We start from the raw sequence: 19,645 nt of genomic DNA, 5'->3' as shown, positions 1-19,645 counted from the left end.
AATCCTAATAAATAGACCATATAATACATAGTCCAATTATATTTATAAAGTCCCCACATTTTGATTTCAGAAATTAGATGATTATGAATGATATAAATGGTGATCTTTTTGGTAGAAAATTTTAAACAATTTTAATTTTAATTTTTTTGTGGTTTATGGTAACAGTTAACACCCTATCCCTCCCAAAATGTGTTCTCTATGCTTCTTTAGGAGATGCTTTGAAATTTCTAAGTAAAATGTTTAAGTTAAAAGGAATTCTGCACTGAATTTCCACATTCCAAGTAGAAGTGAATTTTCAGCAGTGGAGAATGGAGGTATAATTTGTTTACATTGTGTGACATGGCAGTTTCCTGAATCCAAAAGGTGACGCTTGTGTGCTGGTCATACCAGATAGTGGTTCAGAGTGGAGACTTTGAAACCAGGATCGAACATGAGACACCTGTGGCCATGTGACTCGGACAAGTCATTTACTACCTCTGCCTCAGCTTTCCCACCTGTAAAATCGGATATTAATAGGTGCTGCCTACCTGGTTAAAGGGGTATGGAAAGCTACTTTTTATCATTCTCATGATATCATTTATTATTGCATACTGGTTCATTTAATCTATTTTCTGAATTTGAGAAAAATCATTCCCAGTCTTTTCCTGGGAGCTTCAGGTTGGGGCCATCATAATTTTCTTTTTTTTTTCCAAAGATTTGTGTATTTATTTGAAAGGTAGAGTGATGGAAAGAGATTTTTCCATCTGCTGGTACATTCTCCAAATTCCAGCAACAGCCAGGGCTGGGCTGGGCCAACGTCAGGCGTCTGGAACTCCATCTGGGTCTCCTGAGTGGGTGGCAGGGGCCCTAGCAGAAAACCGGATGAGATGCAGAGGAGCCGGGACTGGAACTGGCTCTCCTAAGTGGATGCAGGTGTCCCAGGTGGCGGCTTCACCTGCTGTGCCACGGTGACTGTCCTGAGGCCATCCTAGTTTTCTTTTAAGATTTATTTATTTATTTATTTGAGAGGAAGAGTTACAGAGAAAGGGGAGAGTTACAGAGAGAAGGAGAATTACGGACAGAAAGGTCTTCCATTCACTGGTTCACTCCCCAATGGCTTCATGGCTGGATCTGGGCTGATCTGAAGCCTGGAGGCAGGAGTTTCTTCCAGGTCTCCCATGTGGGCCCAGGGGCCCAAGCACTTGGGTCATCCTTCACTACTTTCCCAGGCCATTAGCAGGGAGCTGGATCAGAAGTGGAGCAGAACCAGCACTCATATGGGACGCTGGTGCTGCAGATGGAGGCTTAACCTACTCCACCATAGTGCCAGTCCCCATCATAATCTTCAAGGCCTAGGTTTAATTGCAATGATCTGTCTATGTCAGCTACTTTGAAAATCAAAGTCCCAAATAGTTGAAGTCAGTAAAACAGTCTTTTTCTTTCAAGAAGGTTTTGCTAGCATCGAGTGTGCTTGTAATCGAGGTGTACCCTCAGCTAAGGAGTTTTAATGATCTGAGTGATCGTGGCCTTATTTAAACAGTGTTTTCTTTGCGGTGTTGGTATACTGTGGTTCATGAAAGTTATGTTTGTCTGTTTTATGAATTTCATGTTTTTGAATTTTGTTTCGCAGTTTAATACATTTCAATGTAGCAAAGTATTTTTGTAACTACCTTGTAAAATACAGCAGAAATTTTCTTCCTGTGTTTTTTCCAAATCATGATTTCATCTCAGCATTGGCTCCCTGAAGGGCTTTGCTTCAGTGGGTCAGCTGGTCCGCGGGACGAGCATCCCCTGACTGGAGGGAGTTCAGCAGTGACAAGAGACACCAGGCCTGTCACTGCTGCTGCTTCCTCGCTGTAATCCAGCATTTTGTTGGCAGACGAGCTCAGGAGCGGGACAAGCAGTGGCTGGAGCACGTGCAGCAAGAGGATGAGCATCAGCGGCCAAGAAAACTCCAGGATGAGGACAAGCTAAAGAGGGAAGAGAGTGTCAAGAAGAAGGAGGGCGAGGAAAAAGGCAAACAGGAAACGCAAGACAAGCTGAGTCGCTTTTTCCATCAACACCAAGAACCAGCTAAGCCAGCTGTCCAAACACCCTGGCCCACCGCAGGTATTGGAAGCCAAAAAACGGTGCAAGCAAATAAGTCATTTTCTTTCCCAGAGCCCCTCGAGAAAAGTCCACGTCTAAGACAGCTCTCTTGGCTGCTAATAGAATGAGGACATCCATGTCCGTGGCTTGTTTTTGAGCAATGCGGCTCTTTACTCCCCAGGATTTTTCCTTCCATCACCAGGCCAGCCGTGGCCTCCACCGCACTGAACAGAGTTAACCAAAGTGGTGTCAAGTTCCAATACCAGACCCTATCTGTAGACCTGTGTTCCAAGTGGAGGCCGTCACCTGAGCTGCATAAAAGGGCCTGGCGCTTCCCTGGCTGGTCATTTGCCCAGGAATTTCAGAGCTGTTTCTGTAGGGGGAAGCGCCGCCTTCCTCGTTTGCCTGCCCCAACGTGGCATTCGCTGTCCAGTATGCACTGCGTAAACTCAGTGTTTTTTTACCTTTCCAAAAGTGACCGTTTTGCCCTATGAGTGCAGTTTGCCTCTAAGATAAATGAAGTACAGATCTAAGTGAAACAGCTAGAAAAAGCCATCCCTTAGATAGTGCTAGAAGCAAGCTAGAATGTATTTCTAAAATTCTTGTGTGGTTGTATAATATTGTACAGCTTTGCAAATAATACTCAGTTGAAGAAAGTGATTGCTATTTGGGGCGGGGTGGGGGGTGAGGTTGCAAATCGTATCGATTGTGTTTGGCCCTCAGTGTGCTTCTTCGGTACTGTGTCACGGCGGAGGAAGAGAGGGTAACACACTTGGAAGTTCTGTGGCAGTTTGCTCACTTCCTGGGTGCACAACGGACAGGGATGCGAGTGAGGGCTCCTGGAGTTTGATCAGGCTCCCTCCCTGCTGTGAGGTGCGTGCATTGCAGGGGAGAGACTGGCAGGTCATCAGATCCCGCAGTAGCAGCTGGCCATAGGAGGAACAAATTATTTTTTGATCTAAAGAGAATTTCACCATTACTTGATCCTAGGCAATTAGTTTACGATGCATATGCTTCCACCTAGTACAAAGTGAGGATTTATTCTTGTACCTCAGGCAGTTTAAGACCACGTGGAGACAATATTTACTTCTCTACCTGTACCCCCTGCTGCTTTTCAGATAAGATATAGGTGTTGAAATACTTAAAGTTCAGAAGACTGATATTATTGTTAACCACAATCTAAGATGTCCTCTGCTCACATACGTTTTTAAAGATCTTTATTTAAGATGTAAATTATTTTATCTAGAATCTGTCATTAAGCTCATTCCCCCACCCCCCCAGGAAATGTAAATTATCACTAATAACTACACTAAGCTAAATCAATACTTATGTTTTTAAAGAACCATGTTAAATGTCTAAAACATCAGCATTTCCATGTCTTTTAATATAGAAAGTTGTATTTCTCTGCTCATCATGTAGTGGAGACCTGGGGTCCTATTCTAACTGCTGTGTTGAGCTCAACACCAGGCGTGGGGCGGAGGGGGCTGATGCTTTACAGATGTGTGCTGCTGGAGCCCCGGCCAGGAGGCAGCTGGCAGGGGCCTGCCTGTGTGCCGCCTTGCCGCTCGCAGCACGGCAATGGCCTTTGTTGGGAGAGTCTGCTGGTGATCTCTCTGAGCAGTTCACCCTGAGAGTCAGCATCCTTTTGGCATGCAGTATGTGCTTCGGAGAGGCTTTGAAAGGATGGTATCCTGGCTTTTCATTACTACAGTGAGACGCCCGTGGCAGCTAACTTAGCTCACAAGAGGTTCAAGTCCAATGCAGGTGTCCCCATTGGTTTGGGCTCTGATGAGGGGGACGGCAGTGGTGGAGGACATGCAGCAGAGTCACATGGTGAGCAGGCACGCACAGGGAGAGGCTGGGCCCAACCTCAGGCTTTGCTAACAACCTTCCTGCAAATTAGCTTCCAGTGGCACACACCCAGTGACCTGAGTAGGCATACCTCCTAAGCACCATAATTGGATTAAGTTTCTATCCTCTTAGTGCTGTTAACCTGTGACTTTGGGGTTTAAAATCCTGCAAGAGTTCTGGGGGCAAATCACATTTAAACTGTGTCATATGGGAACAGTTCAGATGTTAAGCCAGGTAATAAAGATGTCAGTTGTTCGGCTTGTTGCCACACACTGGTGTTCCCTGTAATGTGTCGTTTCCTTCTTCTCCTTGTCCATAAAACAGAAAAAGGCCCTCTTACCATTTCTGCTCAGGAGAATGTGAAAGTGGTATACTACCGAGCACTGTACCCCTTTGAATCCAGAAGTCATGATGAGATCACTATCCAGCCGGGAGACATAGTCATGGTAAGAAAGACTCCTGTGAGAGTGTCATTTCTGTTATGATGCGCATCTCTCCACTTGCACTTTGTTTGACAATTGTGAAATTGCCAATGAGTGTAAAACCCAATGATCCAGCATCTGGGTCTTTGAAGTATAAACCAGTCGTCTTCCTTTTTTATTAGGTTAAAATATGGCGTTTTAAACACATATCCTGTCATCACTTTAATATAGAGTTGTTAAAGACAATTTTATTATCCTAGTCGTGCCATATTTTTAAATCTGTTTCTGATAACTTCAGAGCTTAGATGACTACTCATGTAATATACTATAAGTAGCCTTTAAAAAAACAGTTTTAATTGCAAAGTATGCTGTCATCATTCTCATAATTGTCAATAACATTTGTATCCTTGGGTCAAAGCATCCTTTTTTTTTTCTGTCTAATTGTGTGAAATTAGGTAAAAAGTAATGAGTTAAATACTATTAATCTGCTTTCCTACTCTGTAAGTTAACAGTTTAAAATGTTCAGAATTTTGCTTTGCTATAGTTCATTTCCTTTAGTCGTATTGTGACTAAAACTGTAGGAGCCAATTTAAGAAAGAAAATAAAGCAGTGTGGTTGACCTCAACTATTTTCTAAAACAAAATGGTAGTTCCTTGATGTAGTTATTCACTTATAAAAATAAGAGTCTTAGAAATCAGACTTTGCGTTACTCTTAGTGTTTTGTTTTAAAGATGGGAATGGTTCAGAATTTTAAAAAGATTTACAGAAGAATTGAGACAGCATGTTCCCATTCCCAAGGATATGGAAATGTTACAGGTGATCTGTATTTTAATGAGAAAGGATTACTCTCTCTCTGGGAACCAGTTTGGGCCTGGCCCTGTAATCCTAATCCTGGTGCAATGATATTGAATTATTTTCCTCAAATGGGCTCATTAACCCTCAGCTTGATTAGATGAGTAGAGTTTACATATGCTGTAAGAATAAAGCATTTCATTAAACATCTATTTTGCCTTGCTTTCAAACCTTTGCTTTCCTGGTGGAGGTTAAAGGGGAATGGGTAAGTGCCACCTAACTGTCAGGAAGTCTTCATCTTTTTGATGTTTTGTTCTTTTCAGTCGCTTTAATTTCGTGTAAGTACACAAATCTTTGGGTATTGTCGTGGCAGTAAAAGTATGTTTTGAGTTTGTGTAGTAGGGAAAGAAAGATAGACATGAATGTTCTGCATCCATGGCCCAGGTTTCTCTTAAATGAAACATTCTCAAAAATAAATGGATTATTAGAATAATTTTCTGGCTAGGAGAGGCCTTTCTAAAGCATAGAAACCAGAAATCAGTAAAGGCAGAACTAGATAGACTTGACAGTATACGAAAATGAAAAATTCTATTTTGTTGAAATAAATGAGGCCGGTGCTTACTATTTGTGTTACAGAAAGACTCAAAACAATTTAATTCATGTCAGCAGAGGGGAAGAAGAGTCAGTCGCAGATTAAGAAAAGTAATTGATCAAAAAATACATGGAATAATTTTTTACTGGTGATGAGGGTAATGCAAGTTAAGAAAACAAAGTAGATTTGTTGTTTTTATCAAATGAGCAGATTTAAAAATTTTAGAGTAGAGAGCTTTGTCAAGAGGATAGGAAAGTGGGCATAATATATGTTGTTGGCATGGTTGCATAAATTGCTGGAGCCATTTGGAAGGCAATTTGGCAATACCTATTGAAATTTAAAATTCTCATTCCCCTTGACCCAGAAATTTCTGTTTTTCTGCCACCTCTAGGCTTTTTTGGGGCACACATATAAATATGGGTGCCCACTGCAGCATTGTTGGTACAGACAAAAAAAAGGAAAACAACCCAATGTCCATCAGTAAGGGCTGGTTTAAATAAAGTATGATACAACTAAACAATATAATGAAGATGTTTTTAAAAAGTATATAGGTCTACATATACAAATAAGAGCTCCATTTAAAACAGAGAAATAATATGTACAGAATAATCGTGTTTGGGTTAAAAAGAAGACTATGTACATATATGAATGTTTATATATGCATAGTTAACATTTTCAAATATTTACACCAGTGGGGTGTGGTGTGTGTATAGCAGAGGTGACCACTGGGCAGTAAAGAGGGGGCTTTTCATGCTTAATTTTATGTACTTTTACATTATTTTCATATTTATAAAGGTTTCATATTTGTAACTTTTAATGAAAACACTAAAAACCCAACTTCAAAGGCATGTATAATGGAGAATATCAACCCAGACTGCTTGCTTTGTCTCAAACATCACACATACGTAATGGAATGCGGAATGTTCTACGAAAGCATAATCTATTGTCTTGCTGAGGGGATAGCAGTGCCTGCATCAAATTCAATGTGACACTCCAGATGCCATTGAACTGTATGGTCATCACAAGGGTGGCAGCCAGTGCCAAAAGATGCAAATAGCAACTTTTTGTTTCATTCCATGAAGTTTTGCAGTTCACAAACATGAATATGTGAAATATGTGGTAGAGCATTGCTGTCCATCTCTCTTGGTTGACTGGCAGGTTTTTAAAACTCCGTTGAAAAAAAGCTAACTGTACCTGTTAGACTAACATGTCTAACAAATCTAATGGTAGAGAGTCCTGGGGAACTTTAAAAATATGTGCCTTTAGGAAAACTTGATTAGCAGCCCTGTGTTCTCCAAAAGTACTTTTTTCCATGATTAACAAAAACTTAATATGACATTTTGAGTATTGTCCTACTTTAAATGTTGATAATATATCCTTGAAAAATCAGGAGAAGTGTATGAACAAAGCCAATTTAAAGAGGGCAGGAGTCAGTGTGAACTGATGCTCAGGGAAAACCTCTTAGTGGAAGCTTCCTTGCTGATGTTGACCTTGATGACTAAAGATTCGATGCTTTTGAAATGTAAGGCCTTCCTCCCCCCTGACCTGCATGTCCCTATATTTGGAGGGACAATTTGACATTCATAGCATACTGGAAGAACATAAGAAATGAGAAGACCCCTGTCTACCACTGTTTTGTTGAGGTTTATCTTTTTTTTTTAATTACTTTTTGCAATTCTTTAAAAAATATATTTATTTCAAGTTACAGAGAAGAAGAGGCAGAGAGAGAAAGAGAGAGGTCTTCCATCTGGGGGTTCACTCCCCAAATGGCAGCAAAGGCCAGAGCTGATCTGATCCCAAGCCTAGAGCCAGGGGCTTCTTCCAGGTCTCCCTCCCAGATGCGAGGGCCCAAGAATTGAAGCCATCTTCTACTGGTTTCCCAGACCATGACTGGATCAGAAGTAGAGCAGCCGGGACTCAAACTGGTGCCCATATAGGGTGCTGGCACTGCTGGCTGCAGCTTTATCCACCATGTCACACAGCACCGGCCCTAAGGTTTATCTTAAGACCACAGACGAATAATGCAAATGCTAGTCCTAGGATTGGTGTGAGATTGAGGACAACAGAATTGCTTAGGGGACTTCAAAAAATAATAACAAACATGCCCCCAGGGATTCTGGGAATTCAGGCGGTACACAGTATCCGGAAGTCTCTCCGGATGACTCTGTTAGGGAGTCAGTTTTGGAAAGCCAGCAATCTAACCTAATCCCCTTTTCCTGTCAGAAGGAATTCTAAATCATTTCTGGAAAATTTCCTCTTCAAAACATCCAAAGAATAAGAAACTTCTTTCACAGTTCTCAGCCATCAGCCGGTTAATTTATTCTGGGAATTGTTTATCTTTTAATTACTAGTTTTATAGCAATTTTTAACTCTTTTTTTTTTTCTATTTCTTCTCTTGATAGAGAATCTTTTTGATGTGTTCAGTGCATTTTCCTTACCTTCCTTAGATTTCCATGAATTTACCATTTGGGCTCTGCTTCTGTACTGTATAATACCACCACTGTTCCAAGGGACCAGTATACACAGATGATTACAGGGGTTAGTCCATTCTGGCTCACTGCCTGTGTATAATAAAGTTTTATTGGAACGGAGCCAGCCTCATTCATTCACATAGTGTCTGCAGTTGCTTTTTTGCTGCGGCAGATATGAACAGCTGCAACAGGAAAAATTTGCCAGCTCTGGGTTAGAGCTTTAGGAGAGTTATCATCCTCATCTAGGAGTGTGGAGGGAAACCTTCCGCGTCACGCAGGAAGTCCGCGCAACAGCTGCTGCCTGGCGCACTCCACACGTCCTCGGTAGCCACTCCCAGCTGCTCTGAGCACACCTTGCAACCCGTTTGTCCCATTCTTTGTCAAGCTCGTTGAGGGAAGAGGGAATTTCTGTTTGCCTCCTTTGTGTCAAGCTCAGAGCTTTTAGAAATATCAGTACTACCTGAGGCAGATGGCAAACATTGAGAAAGGGGACATAATACTATCAGGCTATAGCAAATAGACTTGAACCTGGAACAGATGGCTGTGAACATTTGAATGTTCCCCTGGAGACCTACAACGTGCTGTGTGTATTTGTTAGTATTTTGTAGACTAGCCTCGTGACACAGTCCAGAAATGTGATATCTAGGTGCGTTCTTCGTTTTGGTGAGTTCCACTAGAATTCTCCCCAGACACTCTGGGGTGTTGAAGTGGCCTGAGTAAATGAAACTATGTGAAATAAATAATAAACTGATCAGTAATAAGATCCTCCTTTATCTAAAAGTTCATATTATAGCCAGGTGATACAAATACCAGTTTGTGTGCCTAACTTCTTGGTCTGTCACCATCTTAAACGTTCCTAAAATTGGATAGGCAATTTGGGTAAAGTTTCCCAAATATAGGAAAAATATCTCTTATGTTTGCGTATTGACCTTTCTGCTTTTTTCTAAGTAGTTAATTTAATCTAGATGCTAAGAGTGAAATTTTATTATATGTTCTGAACCTTAAATAATAATTAAAATTAATAAATTATTAATTAAAATTAAGAATAAATTAAACTAATTGAGACTACTCTTTGGGCTGTTGTTGAGACCAGTGAATTTCCTGGGTTAGAAGTAAGACTCATTCACTGTTTGCAGAGATAAGAGGGTGAGGTGGCCCCTCCCCTGCTTCTGAGTGTACACAGTGCTTTGTGTCACATCTGGAGACAGGCCAGGCGTGACTCCTTAACTGGGTGGGAGCTAGACCTGCCCAAGGGGTGGGACATTTCCTCTGGGCTTAAGATCCTATTCCAGATGTCCATCAAAAGTCTTGTTAACCAGACAGATCCTGTTTCTTAAGGGGAACAGTCAATCATAAGACACAATTAAGTAAAGCAACTGACATTGATGATGTGCAAATTGGACAGAACTTAGGAGTTCCATGTTGGCGTTGATCAGGAATTGAGTTGAACCTCTAAGGGATTATTCTGGCAAGAAGAGAAACCTTGGTTCCAGGCAGGTCCCTAGAGCATGGAGCTTCCCTTACAGAATAGAGATTTGTCACCAAGAGTGAGGATAGAGACCAAACTTTTAGAACAGGACAAACACCCAAATAAGAGAACTACAGCAGAGTGGGACAGGTAGAAAAATGGCTGAAAGAAAAATCACTGAAGAGTTTTTATGTGCCAGTTTTCTAAATACAACAACCCTGAGAAGACAGGCATTCATCTTATCCTCATTATAGACATCTTAAACAAGGTACTAAGAGATTAAGCTACCCAAAATTGGAGTGAGTGTTTGGCTTGGCATGGTGGTTGAAGCATCCCATATTAGGGTGCCTGGGTTCGAGTCCTGGCCCCATTTCCAAGTCCATCTTTCTGCTTGTGCACATGCTGGGGGACAGCCCATAACGGCTCAAGTACTTGGATGACCTGGATTGAGTTCTTGGCTCCTGGCTTAGGCTTGGCCCAACCCTGGCTTTTGGGAACATTTAGTTAATAGATCAGTAGATGGAAGACCTCTCTCTGTCTCTGTCTCTCTCTATGTCTTTCTGTCTTTCAAATAAAAATTAAATTAAAAAAATTTAAATAATAACGTAAAATTGCCCAAAGCCAACCAGATGACTGGTAGAACTAGTGTTTAAGCTGAGATCATCCTACTCGCGAACCTTCTCCTTGACCATCACACTTCACATTCTTGGGGCTAAGTTATTGTGTGTTTGGCTTAAGCTCCTAACTCACCTCCTGCCTGACTTCTGCTTTGGTCCTAGAATGGGTGGGTTGAGGGTCCCTGGGAATGAACAAGCTTAAAGAAGCTGTTTCCAGCGTGGTGCAGCTGCAGTTAGAAGGGTCCATAATATCACCAATAAATACAAGGGAGGAAAGGCATCACGCCTTTTGCATGTAGCATAAAGAAGATTCAAGTGGAAAAAAATGTTACCTTAAATCCTCATCTGAAGAAGCAGTGTGGCTGCCCAGGAAAAGGAAAGCAGGGAAAAAACAGTGAGGGGTGTTGACTGGAAAATGGCTAATGCCGCCTCATGAGTGTGAGCAGAACGACAGAATTATACAGCGAAATGGCTTCTGTCCTGAGTGCCCATTCCTTAAGGTGTCACAGCCAGCAAACTGCTGAGTATTTTGTAAATAACATGTAGAATTAACTAGTGACTAGTAAGTCTATTCTACTTTCTCTATCCCTAGCGTTTATTCATGCAAATACACTATTCACTATTACTCTGCACTGTATACAGATATATGTTTAGTTTGTTTAATAGTTCCATCTGCTGGGTCACTCTCCAAATGGCCATAACGGCCAGAGCTGGGCCAATCTGAAGCCAGGAGCCAGGAGCTTCTTCGGGATCTCTCACATGAGTGCAAGGGCTCAAGGACTTGGGCCATCTTCCACTGCTTTCCCAGGCCATAGCAGAGAGCTGGATTGGAAGTAATGAGCTCGGGGAACTCGAACCGGCACCCATATGGGATGCTGGCACTGCAAGCAGTAGCTTTACCCACTACGCCACAGTGCTGGCTCCCATTTGTGCAATTTCTAAAAGCCAACATTAATGTCCAGTGGCAGTGTTCTAGGTTTTTACCTCCTTAGGCAGTGTGTGAAGAGATAAAAATAGGTAAGTCCCCTGAGAGGTCCTTGTTTGACTTACAGTAATGAAGGTATTTTTCCAGTAGTGAATTTAATTATCCCCCGGAGCCATCCTCCTGTTGCTTATAAAATAGTGCGAGTAATTTGAAAAGATAAGTAGAAGCATTGTGGACATTTTGAATGATCCTGTTGTCCAAATTAAAATAAAATGCAAACACTTAGTGTAGTAAATAGAAGTAGCCTTTATGTGTATATGTGTTTTTGTTTGTTTAGTTGTTTTTTTTTTTTTTTTTAAGATTTATATTATTTGAAAGGCAGTGTTAGAGAAGGAGAGATAGAAAGAGAGACATCTTCCATCTACTGGTTCACTCCCCAAATGTCCACAATGACCACGGTTGGGCCAGGCTGAAGCCAGGAGCTTCTTACAGGTCTCCCATGTGGGTGCCAGAGCCCAAGGACTTGGGCCATCCTCTGCTGCTTTCCCAGGCCACCAGCAGGGAGTTGGATGGGAAATGGACCAGCCAGGACTTGAACTGGTGCCCATATCGATGTTGGCCCTGCAGGCCATGGCTTAACCTTCTGCACCACAGCGCCAGTCCCCTCTGTGCCATTTTAAACTGGAGAATTATATTCTCATATGTACTTTTGTGAATAGCAGTTAAATTTGTACAACAGGAAACTGTAAGATCTTAGTAAAATTGATTACTGCTGTAATTAACCCCTTCGTTGACATTCACATCATGTATCTGTGGAGCACTTAAATGGCTACACCTATCAGTCAGCTTTGCTTCCTGTGGAAACCACCTAAGGCTTGTTTGTATCTTCCTTGTCTCTCTGCTGAATAAATACTACTTAGTTACTAGATGGTTTTAGAGTACTAAATTTATATTGATTGCGCCCTTTTGTTGCAACTTCAAATAATAAACCCAAGACAAATTCATCTTTCTTTTATTAGTCAAATTATTTTTAATAATTATATGACTTCCTGAGTGATGAATGCTATCAGATCCACTGTCCAATTCAAAATAACTCTGAAAACTTAGACTGTCTGTCCAGGTACTTCTGGCACTTTGTCTTGATTGTCAAAAAAAAGTACCAAGAATTAGAACTTGAATTGTTGTGCTTGCTGTTTTCCCACGATTAATGTTTACAGAGCATTTTTCCAGACATTTAGATGAGGATGGAAACATTTCTGTGCTGTGTGTCAGTCAAAACAGGGAGGAGGCTTGGGGCTTTGTTATGGTGGGTGCTGTTTGCTGTGTTCCGGGGTGGATTTAGTTCCACTTAGATGTTGTGACTTGTCTTTCCCACAGGTGGATGAAAGCCAAACTGGAGAACCGGGATGGCTTGGAGGAGAATTAAAAGGAAAAACAGGATGGTTCCCTGCAAACTATGCAGAGAAAATACCAGAAAACGAGGTTCCCACTCCAGCCAAACCAGTGACTGATGCCACATCTGCCCCTGCCCCAAAACTGGCTCTGCGTGAGACGCCTGCCCCTTCAGTGGTGAGCTCTTCCGAGCCCTCCACCACCCCCAACAACTGGGCCGACTTCAGCTCCACGTATGTGTGACATCCTGTTTCTGATGCTTTTTAAATATCAATTCAGGAATCATTTTTCCTCTCTCTGTGTCTTTATGGTGTGGTTGTCTCTCCGTGTTAAGGAAGCTGGCTTGTTCCTATTACCCTCTCTCTCATTGTCTCCCAGGAAGATTGTGTATTACATTCTCTGAACTGGATCTAATGGAATCATTGCCCAACTATGGTTTAACCCTGGCACAAAATATACTCTGTTATCTTGTTTCATTCTGTAATCTGTGTATCTCTTTCATTTTTCTGGATGAAATGGAGACATACAGTTTCCTACCACAGTTGGCCCTCCTCATCTGTGGATTCAACCAACTGCTGAGCCAAAATGGTCAGGAAAAAGCATTTTGTTAGCACTGAACACATACCGACTTTTATCTCATCATTACTCCCTAAACAACACAGTATAGCAATATTACCATAGCATTTACATTTCCTTAGGCATTATAAATAATCTAGAGCTGATTTGAAGCATACGGAAGAATGTGTGTAGGTTCTGTATAAATACTACTTGAGCGCCTGCAGATTTCGGCGTCCACAGGGGTCCTGGAACCAATCTCCCACGGATACCGAGGGAACACTGTCATCTGTTTTGACATCCATGTCTGTCAGCAAATATTCCAAGTCATTTCCTGCATGAATTTAAATAGGACTCTCTTGCTGGGCAGAAACAGAAATTGCATTCAGTCATGTGGTTTTGAATAAGATAGCTGTTTCCTCTCAGGCTTTCGATTTTCATTAGTCTTGTGCAAGTGTACAGTGGAGTGACGAGGTGCGTGTCCTTGACCGCTGTTATTTAGCAAAACAGCAAAGAAGTAGAGGTTTGAAATGACAGAGGAGCCTGCTGTCCAGACCTCTAGTTACAGGGCCATGACCTAGATGTGTAGTTGCCTGAAACTAGTTGAAACCAGTATGCAAATAAGAGTGATTTGAGTGAGAAGTGCTTGGGGGTGGGGGAGGATTTCTCTTCAAATCTAATCATCTTTCAGAAGAAACCAGTTGAAGTTAAGGAATCAAAATGTATTGCAGGAGAAGGGTCAGGTGGGACAAATAGAGGGAAGAAAGGAGAATGACTAGCAGGGGCAGGAGGAAGTGGAGGAGAGGATTTGAGGATAGCCAGTTTTTCATACTTAGAGTTTCATATCAGAGGTTGAAAGCCATAAAGATCCTCGCTATATAAAGTTTGCTTTTAAAAAACAGTCGCCTCCCATTAGCAGGACTTCCAAGTCAAAACTGTCCCTTCCTCTTTTGATCTCGATTGAGAAGTTATAACTTTCTAACCTGAAGCTTAGCCTGAAATAGAAGAGTAATACCATGTTTTCCAGGATTTGTTTTTGCTGTGGATTAAATTAGTAGGACATTCTTCCTCAATAAATGTGTAGTGTGCAGTTCTCCTGCTATAATTATGGACATTTTATTTTCCAAACCAAAAATCAGAGTGTGTGCTCTAACAGAGCAGTTGTTTTGATTTTTTTTCCAGTTGTGTTTACGTGTCTTACAAAGATGTAAACACAAAAATTGCGTTTAGATCTGCACTCGCACAGATGCGTTTGTCTAAAATTGTAATATCACAAAATCACAAAATTAGAACTATCTCCCTAAGATCCAAGACAACTGGTTGCTGTAAGGATGCCCCTGCCAATGACCAGACATCCAGGTGTCTGCCCTAGGGTGGACGGAGAAAGAAGAGGTGCTGGGAAGCCTTGGCTGTGGTGCTGTTTTCCTAACTTCTTCATTCCTCAGTTGTCACTGCTGACGGTAATGATCATGTAAGGAGGGTCCCGCACAGCGAAACAAAAAAGGGGCAGAGTATCGTTCCTGTTTTACCCATGAGGAAGCCAGGAGTCAGAGAGACTGCTTTAGTTTGCTAAATGGCCTTTGCTAATGTCGAAGCTCAGACTGAATCCTAAGCCCAGGGCTCTTTCCTCTCTTCCTTGTTCTTTAACTGTAGAGAGCTGCAGAAATGGGGCAGGCACTCAGCTCAGCGTGTCAGACTCTGCTTGGGTTGCCCACATCCCATGAGAAAACTTCCATTCAAGCCCAAGCTCTCTTCCCCTCCAGCTTCCTGCTCATGCACACCCTGGGAGGTGGCAGGTGATGCGTCCCTGTCACCCATGGGGGAGATCCTGATTGAGTTCCGAGCTTCTGGCTTTGGACTGGCCCAGTTCCAGCTGTCGTGAACGTTTGGAGAGTAAACCAGGGGCTACGTCTCTGACTTTCTGTGTCTGTCTCTCTGCTTTTAAATAAATAAACAGGAAATCCTGGATTTGTGTTTACACGGGCTCACTGAGCACTGAACTCTGGGTGGAAAGCTTTCGGAAGTGCGTTACCATTGATGGTGGTGTACTTTTCCTTCCAGGTGGCCCAGCAGCACGAATGAAAAACCAGAAACGGATAACTGGGATGCGTGGGCAGCCCAGCCTTCGCTCACTGTCCCCAGCGCCGGCCAGTTAAGGCAGAGATCGGCCTTTACTCCAGCCACAGCCACCGGCTCCTCCCCTTCTCCTGTGCTAGGCCAGGTAAGGGCAGTCGGTGCCCTGCAGCCAGCAGGTGCTTGTTGGTGCTGCCGTTCAGAAGTCAGCTCTGCTCTGTGCTTCTGGGATGGCTTTATCACAAGGGGTCCGGGAGTCTGAAATGCGCTGGGAAGGACCAGCGTTCAGAAGGGGGAGTCGACCCTTCCTGAGCTGATCAGGGCAGCCCTGCCCAGTGGTAAGGGTCGTACTGGAAAATGCAGAGGGCTAGCATTTCAGGCAGAAGCAGTGAGGAGGGGCTTTAAAGCAGAAAACCCAAGCGTGTGCATGGAAAATCACGTTCATTCCCTTGGCCAGGCCATTGATCACTGGAAAACAAACCGGGGAGCTCTGAAATACCCTGCAAAGATAAAGGAGTGAAATTAATCAGTTCAGCCAAGCAGGATATGCCCATCCGGGGGGCTCTTAGAGGGTCCGGGCAGTTTCTGTCTGGGAGCACCCAGACTGCGGCAGACACTGGGCAGATTCAGCTGGAGACGATGATGCAGGGAGATGAGAGTGAGGACCAGTGGGCAGCATCACTGTTGTTCAGGGTGCAGGTGATGAGCACCAGGGAAGACCTGGGCCCAGGTGGGTTCATAGTCCCGAGCAGGGTGGAAGCAGTGGGTGTAGAAGAGGAGCACACATGAGGGAGGCTGCAGAGGAGAAACAGCAGAATGGCCTCTCCGGGCCCGTACCAGCCAACAGGAAAGGAAGGGGGTCTGGGAGTGAGAAGGGGGTTCCACCTGGAAGGTAAAGAAACAAGGAACAGAGAAAGAAAAATCAATTATTAGTTAGAGGCAGGAGTAGGTTCTGCACATGTTAAGGTTAAGGTGGAAACAGGACATGCAGGTAGTCCTGCCAGGCATGCTGTTGGAGCACAGAGCTGGGGGGTGGAAGAGAGGACAAGACCTGCATTATATGAGTATAGGGGAGCCGCCTCCCTGGAGAACACAAATCCGAGGACCCGTGTGAGGTCATAAAGGAGAGGTAACAGGGGAAGAAGAGGAGCTGTGTCATGGAGGTGTTGCACCTCTCTCAGCTCAGTGTATAGCACGGGTCATGTGTCCCGTAAATATGACTGTGTGATGGAGGAGGTATGGGGATAAGAATACTTGTGGAGGTGGGAATTGTGTCCAGAAAGAGAGAGGTTGTTCTTATTATTATGGGCTATGGTCAAGGCAAGGAGTAGACCATTCAGTGCAGCAAGTAAAATGTCTTCATGACCTGAGATAGGGTAGGATGAAACCAGGTTGGAAGAGCAGGACAGGGGGAAATGAGAGAGGGCGCAGAATGGAGGCAGGGTGATGGGAAAGGCACAAGACACAAGACACAAGAAAGCTTGTCACCAGTAGGGAAAGGCATCAAAAACTCAAGTATCAGGAAATGTAATTGGTGTAAGGTGGGTCCAACATGAAACACACAGCAAAGACAGACGGGACTGGTTTTCTTCCAGATGAGGAGGGGGAAGCGAAATGGGAGAAGATGCAGTGGAGAAAGAGGGTCTGGTTGGGCTACCTGGTGTCACTGTCGGTGAGGACAGACTCCTGGGGGCCTGTGGAGTGTAGACTGGGTTTAGGAGTAGGTAAATTAGGAATTTGACAAAGAAGAACAAGAAATGACATGGCTGAACTTAACCTGATTCCGTAACTCATCTTTGCATGTTGTCTCTGCTTTCTTTGGCAATATCTCATAGCTGGGAATTAGTAAAATAGCATCTACTGCTGTTACTACTACTGTCTTAGCAGTGCTGTGCATAGGTTTAGCCCAACTTAATTAACGAGCATCCCTGTCTCACAGATGTGCGAACTGAAGTTTAAAGAAATTAAGCAGTTGTTGGCATCACAAAATTAGAGAGAGATCTGGGATTCAGACCCAGACCAGGCTGGAGTCAATAGCGCCCAGGCAGGGACAAGTGACCAAGAGGGTTAGACAGGCAGAAGAACCATGGGATCAGCAGCCACGCAGGCATGAGGTTCCTGTGAAAGGTCAAAATTAGAAGGCAAAGAATATTTGATCCTGGGGATGTCTGAAATCCAGAGAAACCTTCTCAGTGCTCTGAGGGTCTGGGGGGAAAGTACAGCTGAAATGGAGCAAGTGAGGGTGTTGGGTCTAAGAAAGCAACAACCTAAGAAGAACAGGTTTTAGAGGCTGCCAGCGTAGATGCTGAGCCTATTGGACCAGCTGTGAATCCTCCATTGACCTCACATAATCACAGCTTAATGTCAGTATAACTCTAGAAGGCAAGTATAAATTGGCTCTGAATTAACTCTCTCTGGGCATTTTCCTGAGTTTCTGTCCATTTGCAGATACAGTTGGAAACTGACATTGTTTTGTGTGCTTTCTGATGTGTTAATGGTCTTATGCTGTGGTTTTCAAAAGGATAATCAATGCCTCCCCCTGCCTTTCCAGCCTCACCTCCTACCACACCCTTCCCTGAGACTAGGCCACCCGCAGCCCCGGATTGTGCTCCTCTTCCCGGATCCTTTGCAGTGTACCACCTCAAAGCCTTGCCCTGTGCTGTGCCCTCGGCCTGGAGTACCCTTCCTCCGAAGCCTTAGCTATCAAAATCCTCATCCTGCAAGGCTCAGCTCAAATGCTGCCTCGTCCTCTGTGAAATGTGCCCTGATCTCCCCGGGCAGGTTCCATCCTTCCCTTCTCCCTGCTCCCACGTTGAATACCTGCAACCTTTTAGTAGCTTATTTCATCCTGCCGAGTGATGTACTTGGTTGTCTTTATCTGTTTCTTCTCCCTGAGCTGTGAGTTGCTTGCTAATGATACCATACTGTCCATTTTTTCACATTGCACTTTGGCTAATAAAGTACATTACCCTAAAGTTTTTTGGGGGAGGCAGAGATGGTGTTTTGTTCAGCTTTATAATCTCACATTAATTTGCATATAGATGTACAAGAAATGGCAATTACAATGAATTTCTGCTATTCAAACTCCTGTTTCTCTAAAAAGGAGCTAAAGCAAGCATGATCCAGTATAGGGCCTTTGTCCCTGTGTCCACCTAACCTGAACTATCAGTTAATTATCTCATGAAATTTCATGACATTTCTCCTCCACTGAAAACCCAAATCAGATTGAAAATGGGGGTGGGGGGTACCCGGGACCTCTTAAGAGTGAAAATAGACTCAGAATGTAAAAGGCACACAACCAGATGCAACCGAATAAATATGGCCCCCTGGCTTGTTTGAATAGAGAGTTCTAGATGTCCAGACAATGGCTTTGTGAATAGGCTGTCAGGTTTTTGCCTCCACTCCTGGAGATAAACAGTGAGCATCTAGCACTCAGGCCATGCTGAGACAGGGTCCTTTGTAGCCGTGTGTGCCCACGGCTTTTGGAGAAGAGGTGCCAGTGTTCGCTTCTGCCTTAATTGGTCACAAATCACAATGTAATGAGAGGTCCTTTATGTTATTCCACACAAGGGTGAAAAGGTGGAGGGCCTACAAGCACAAGCCCTGTATCCTTGGAGAGCCAAAAAAGACAACCATTTAAATTTTAACAAAAATGATGTCATCACCGTCCTGGAACAGCAAGACATGTGGTGGTTTGGAGAAGTTCAAGGTCAGAAGGGTTGGTTCCCCAAGTCTTACGTGAAACTCATTTCAGGGCCCATAAGGAAATCTACAAGGTATTTTTGTGTTTATCTGCTTCTATTTGATGAAAATGTTATTGGGCATTAAATTGTTGTTTGTGCTTGTTAAGATTCACATATGATAGGAGTTGCAGGATTATTTTATTCTATCTTCTGGATCATTCACCTGCAGAATTTGCAGAATATGAAATAAAAATGGAGCCTCTTGCAAATAAGTGTTCATTTTTTCTTCCTCTGTGGAAGCCTGTCCATCTTGTTTTCCTTGATTACTTATGCGGGAAGGAATTGTACTCTGAGACCTGAAGCATTCGGTTGGAAATTGTGGTTTGTCTTTATGCTCAGCACCCAGTATCATACCAGATATATATATATATACACATATATATATATATGTGTATATATATATACACACCTAGAAACCCAAAGCATTTGGGGAAGTAAGTGGAAGAATGAATGATCTTTTTCACTTGGGTCTTATTAGCGCACAAAACCTTAACAAAGTGGGTTGTTTAATTATTCCAGGCAAGTAAAGATATTGCAGAAAGTTCATGGAAAGTAGAATTGAAGAATGAGTTTATTTTGTGGCCGGTGCTATGGTGCAGTGGGTTAAAGCCCCAACCTGCAGTGCTGGCATCCCATATGGGTCCTGGATCAAGTCCCTGCTGCTCCATTTCTGATCC

General features: G+C 43.2%; 1 protein-coding gene across 14 annotated transcripts in view; it reads left to right on the top strand.

The window, feature by feature from the left end:
* The window catches only part of ITSN1 (intersectin 1), a 225,997-nt gene that overhangs the window by 130,486 nt on the left and 75,866 nt on the right, over window positions 1–19,645 (top strand). For 8 of the 14 annotated variants that reach the window (XR_016233033.1, XR_011387720.2, XM_051833603.3 and 5 more), the window contains 5 exons: window positions 1,859–2,088; window positions 4,243–4,364; window positions 12,583–12,830; window positions 15,214–15,373; window positions 18,796–19,001. Coding sequence is in view for 10 of the 14 variants with exons in the window: in XM_051833603.3 (XP_051689563.1) it covers window positions 1,859–2,088; window positions 4,243–4,364; window positions 12,583–12,830; window positions 15,214–15,373; window positions 18,796–19,001 (966 nt within the window). In the remaining 4 variants the exon portion in view is untranslated. Of the gene's footprint in view, window positions 1–1,858; window positions 2,089–4,242; window positions 4,365–5,382; window positions 5,398–12,582; window positions 12,831–15,213; window positions 15,374–18,795; window positions 19,002–19,645 lie in introns of all 14 variants that reach the window. The other 6 variants (XR_007914559.3, XR_011387719.2, XM_051833602.3 and 3 more) reach the window with 1 other exon arrangement.

The sequence above is a fragment of the Oryctolagus cuniculus genome, chromosome 4, assembly GCF_051225735.1.
Source record: "Oryctolagus cuniculus isolate XC-2025 breed Fujian yellow rabbit chromosome 4, ASM5122573v1, whole genome shotgun sequence".
NCBI lineage: Eukaryota > Metazoa > Chordata > Mammalia > Lagomorpha > Leporidae > Oryctolagus > Oryctolagus cuniculus.
The sequence above is the reverse complement of the archived record's forward strand: the minus strand, read 5'-3'. Positions and strand labels throughout refer to the sequence as shown.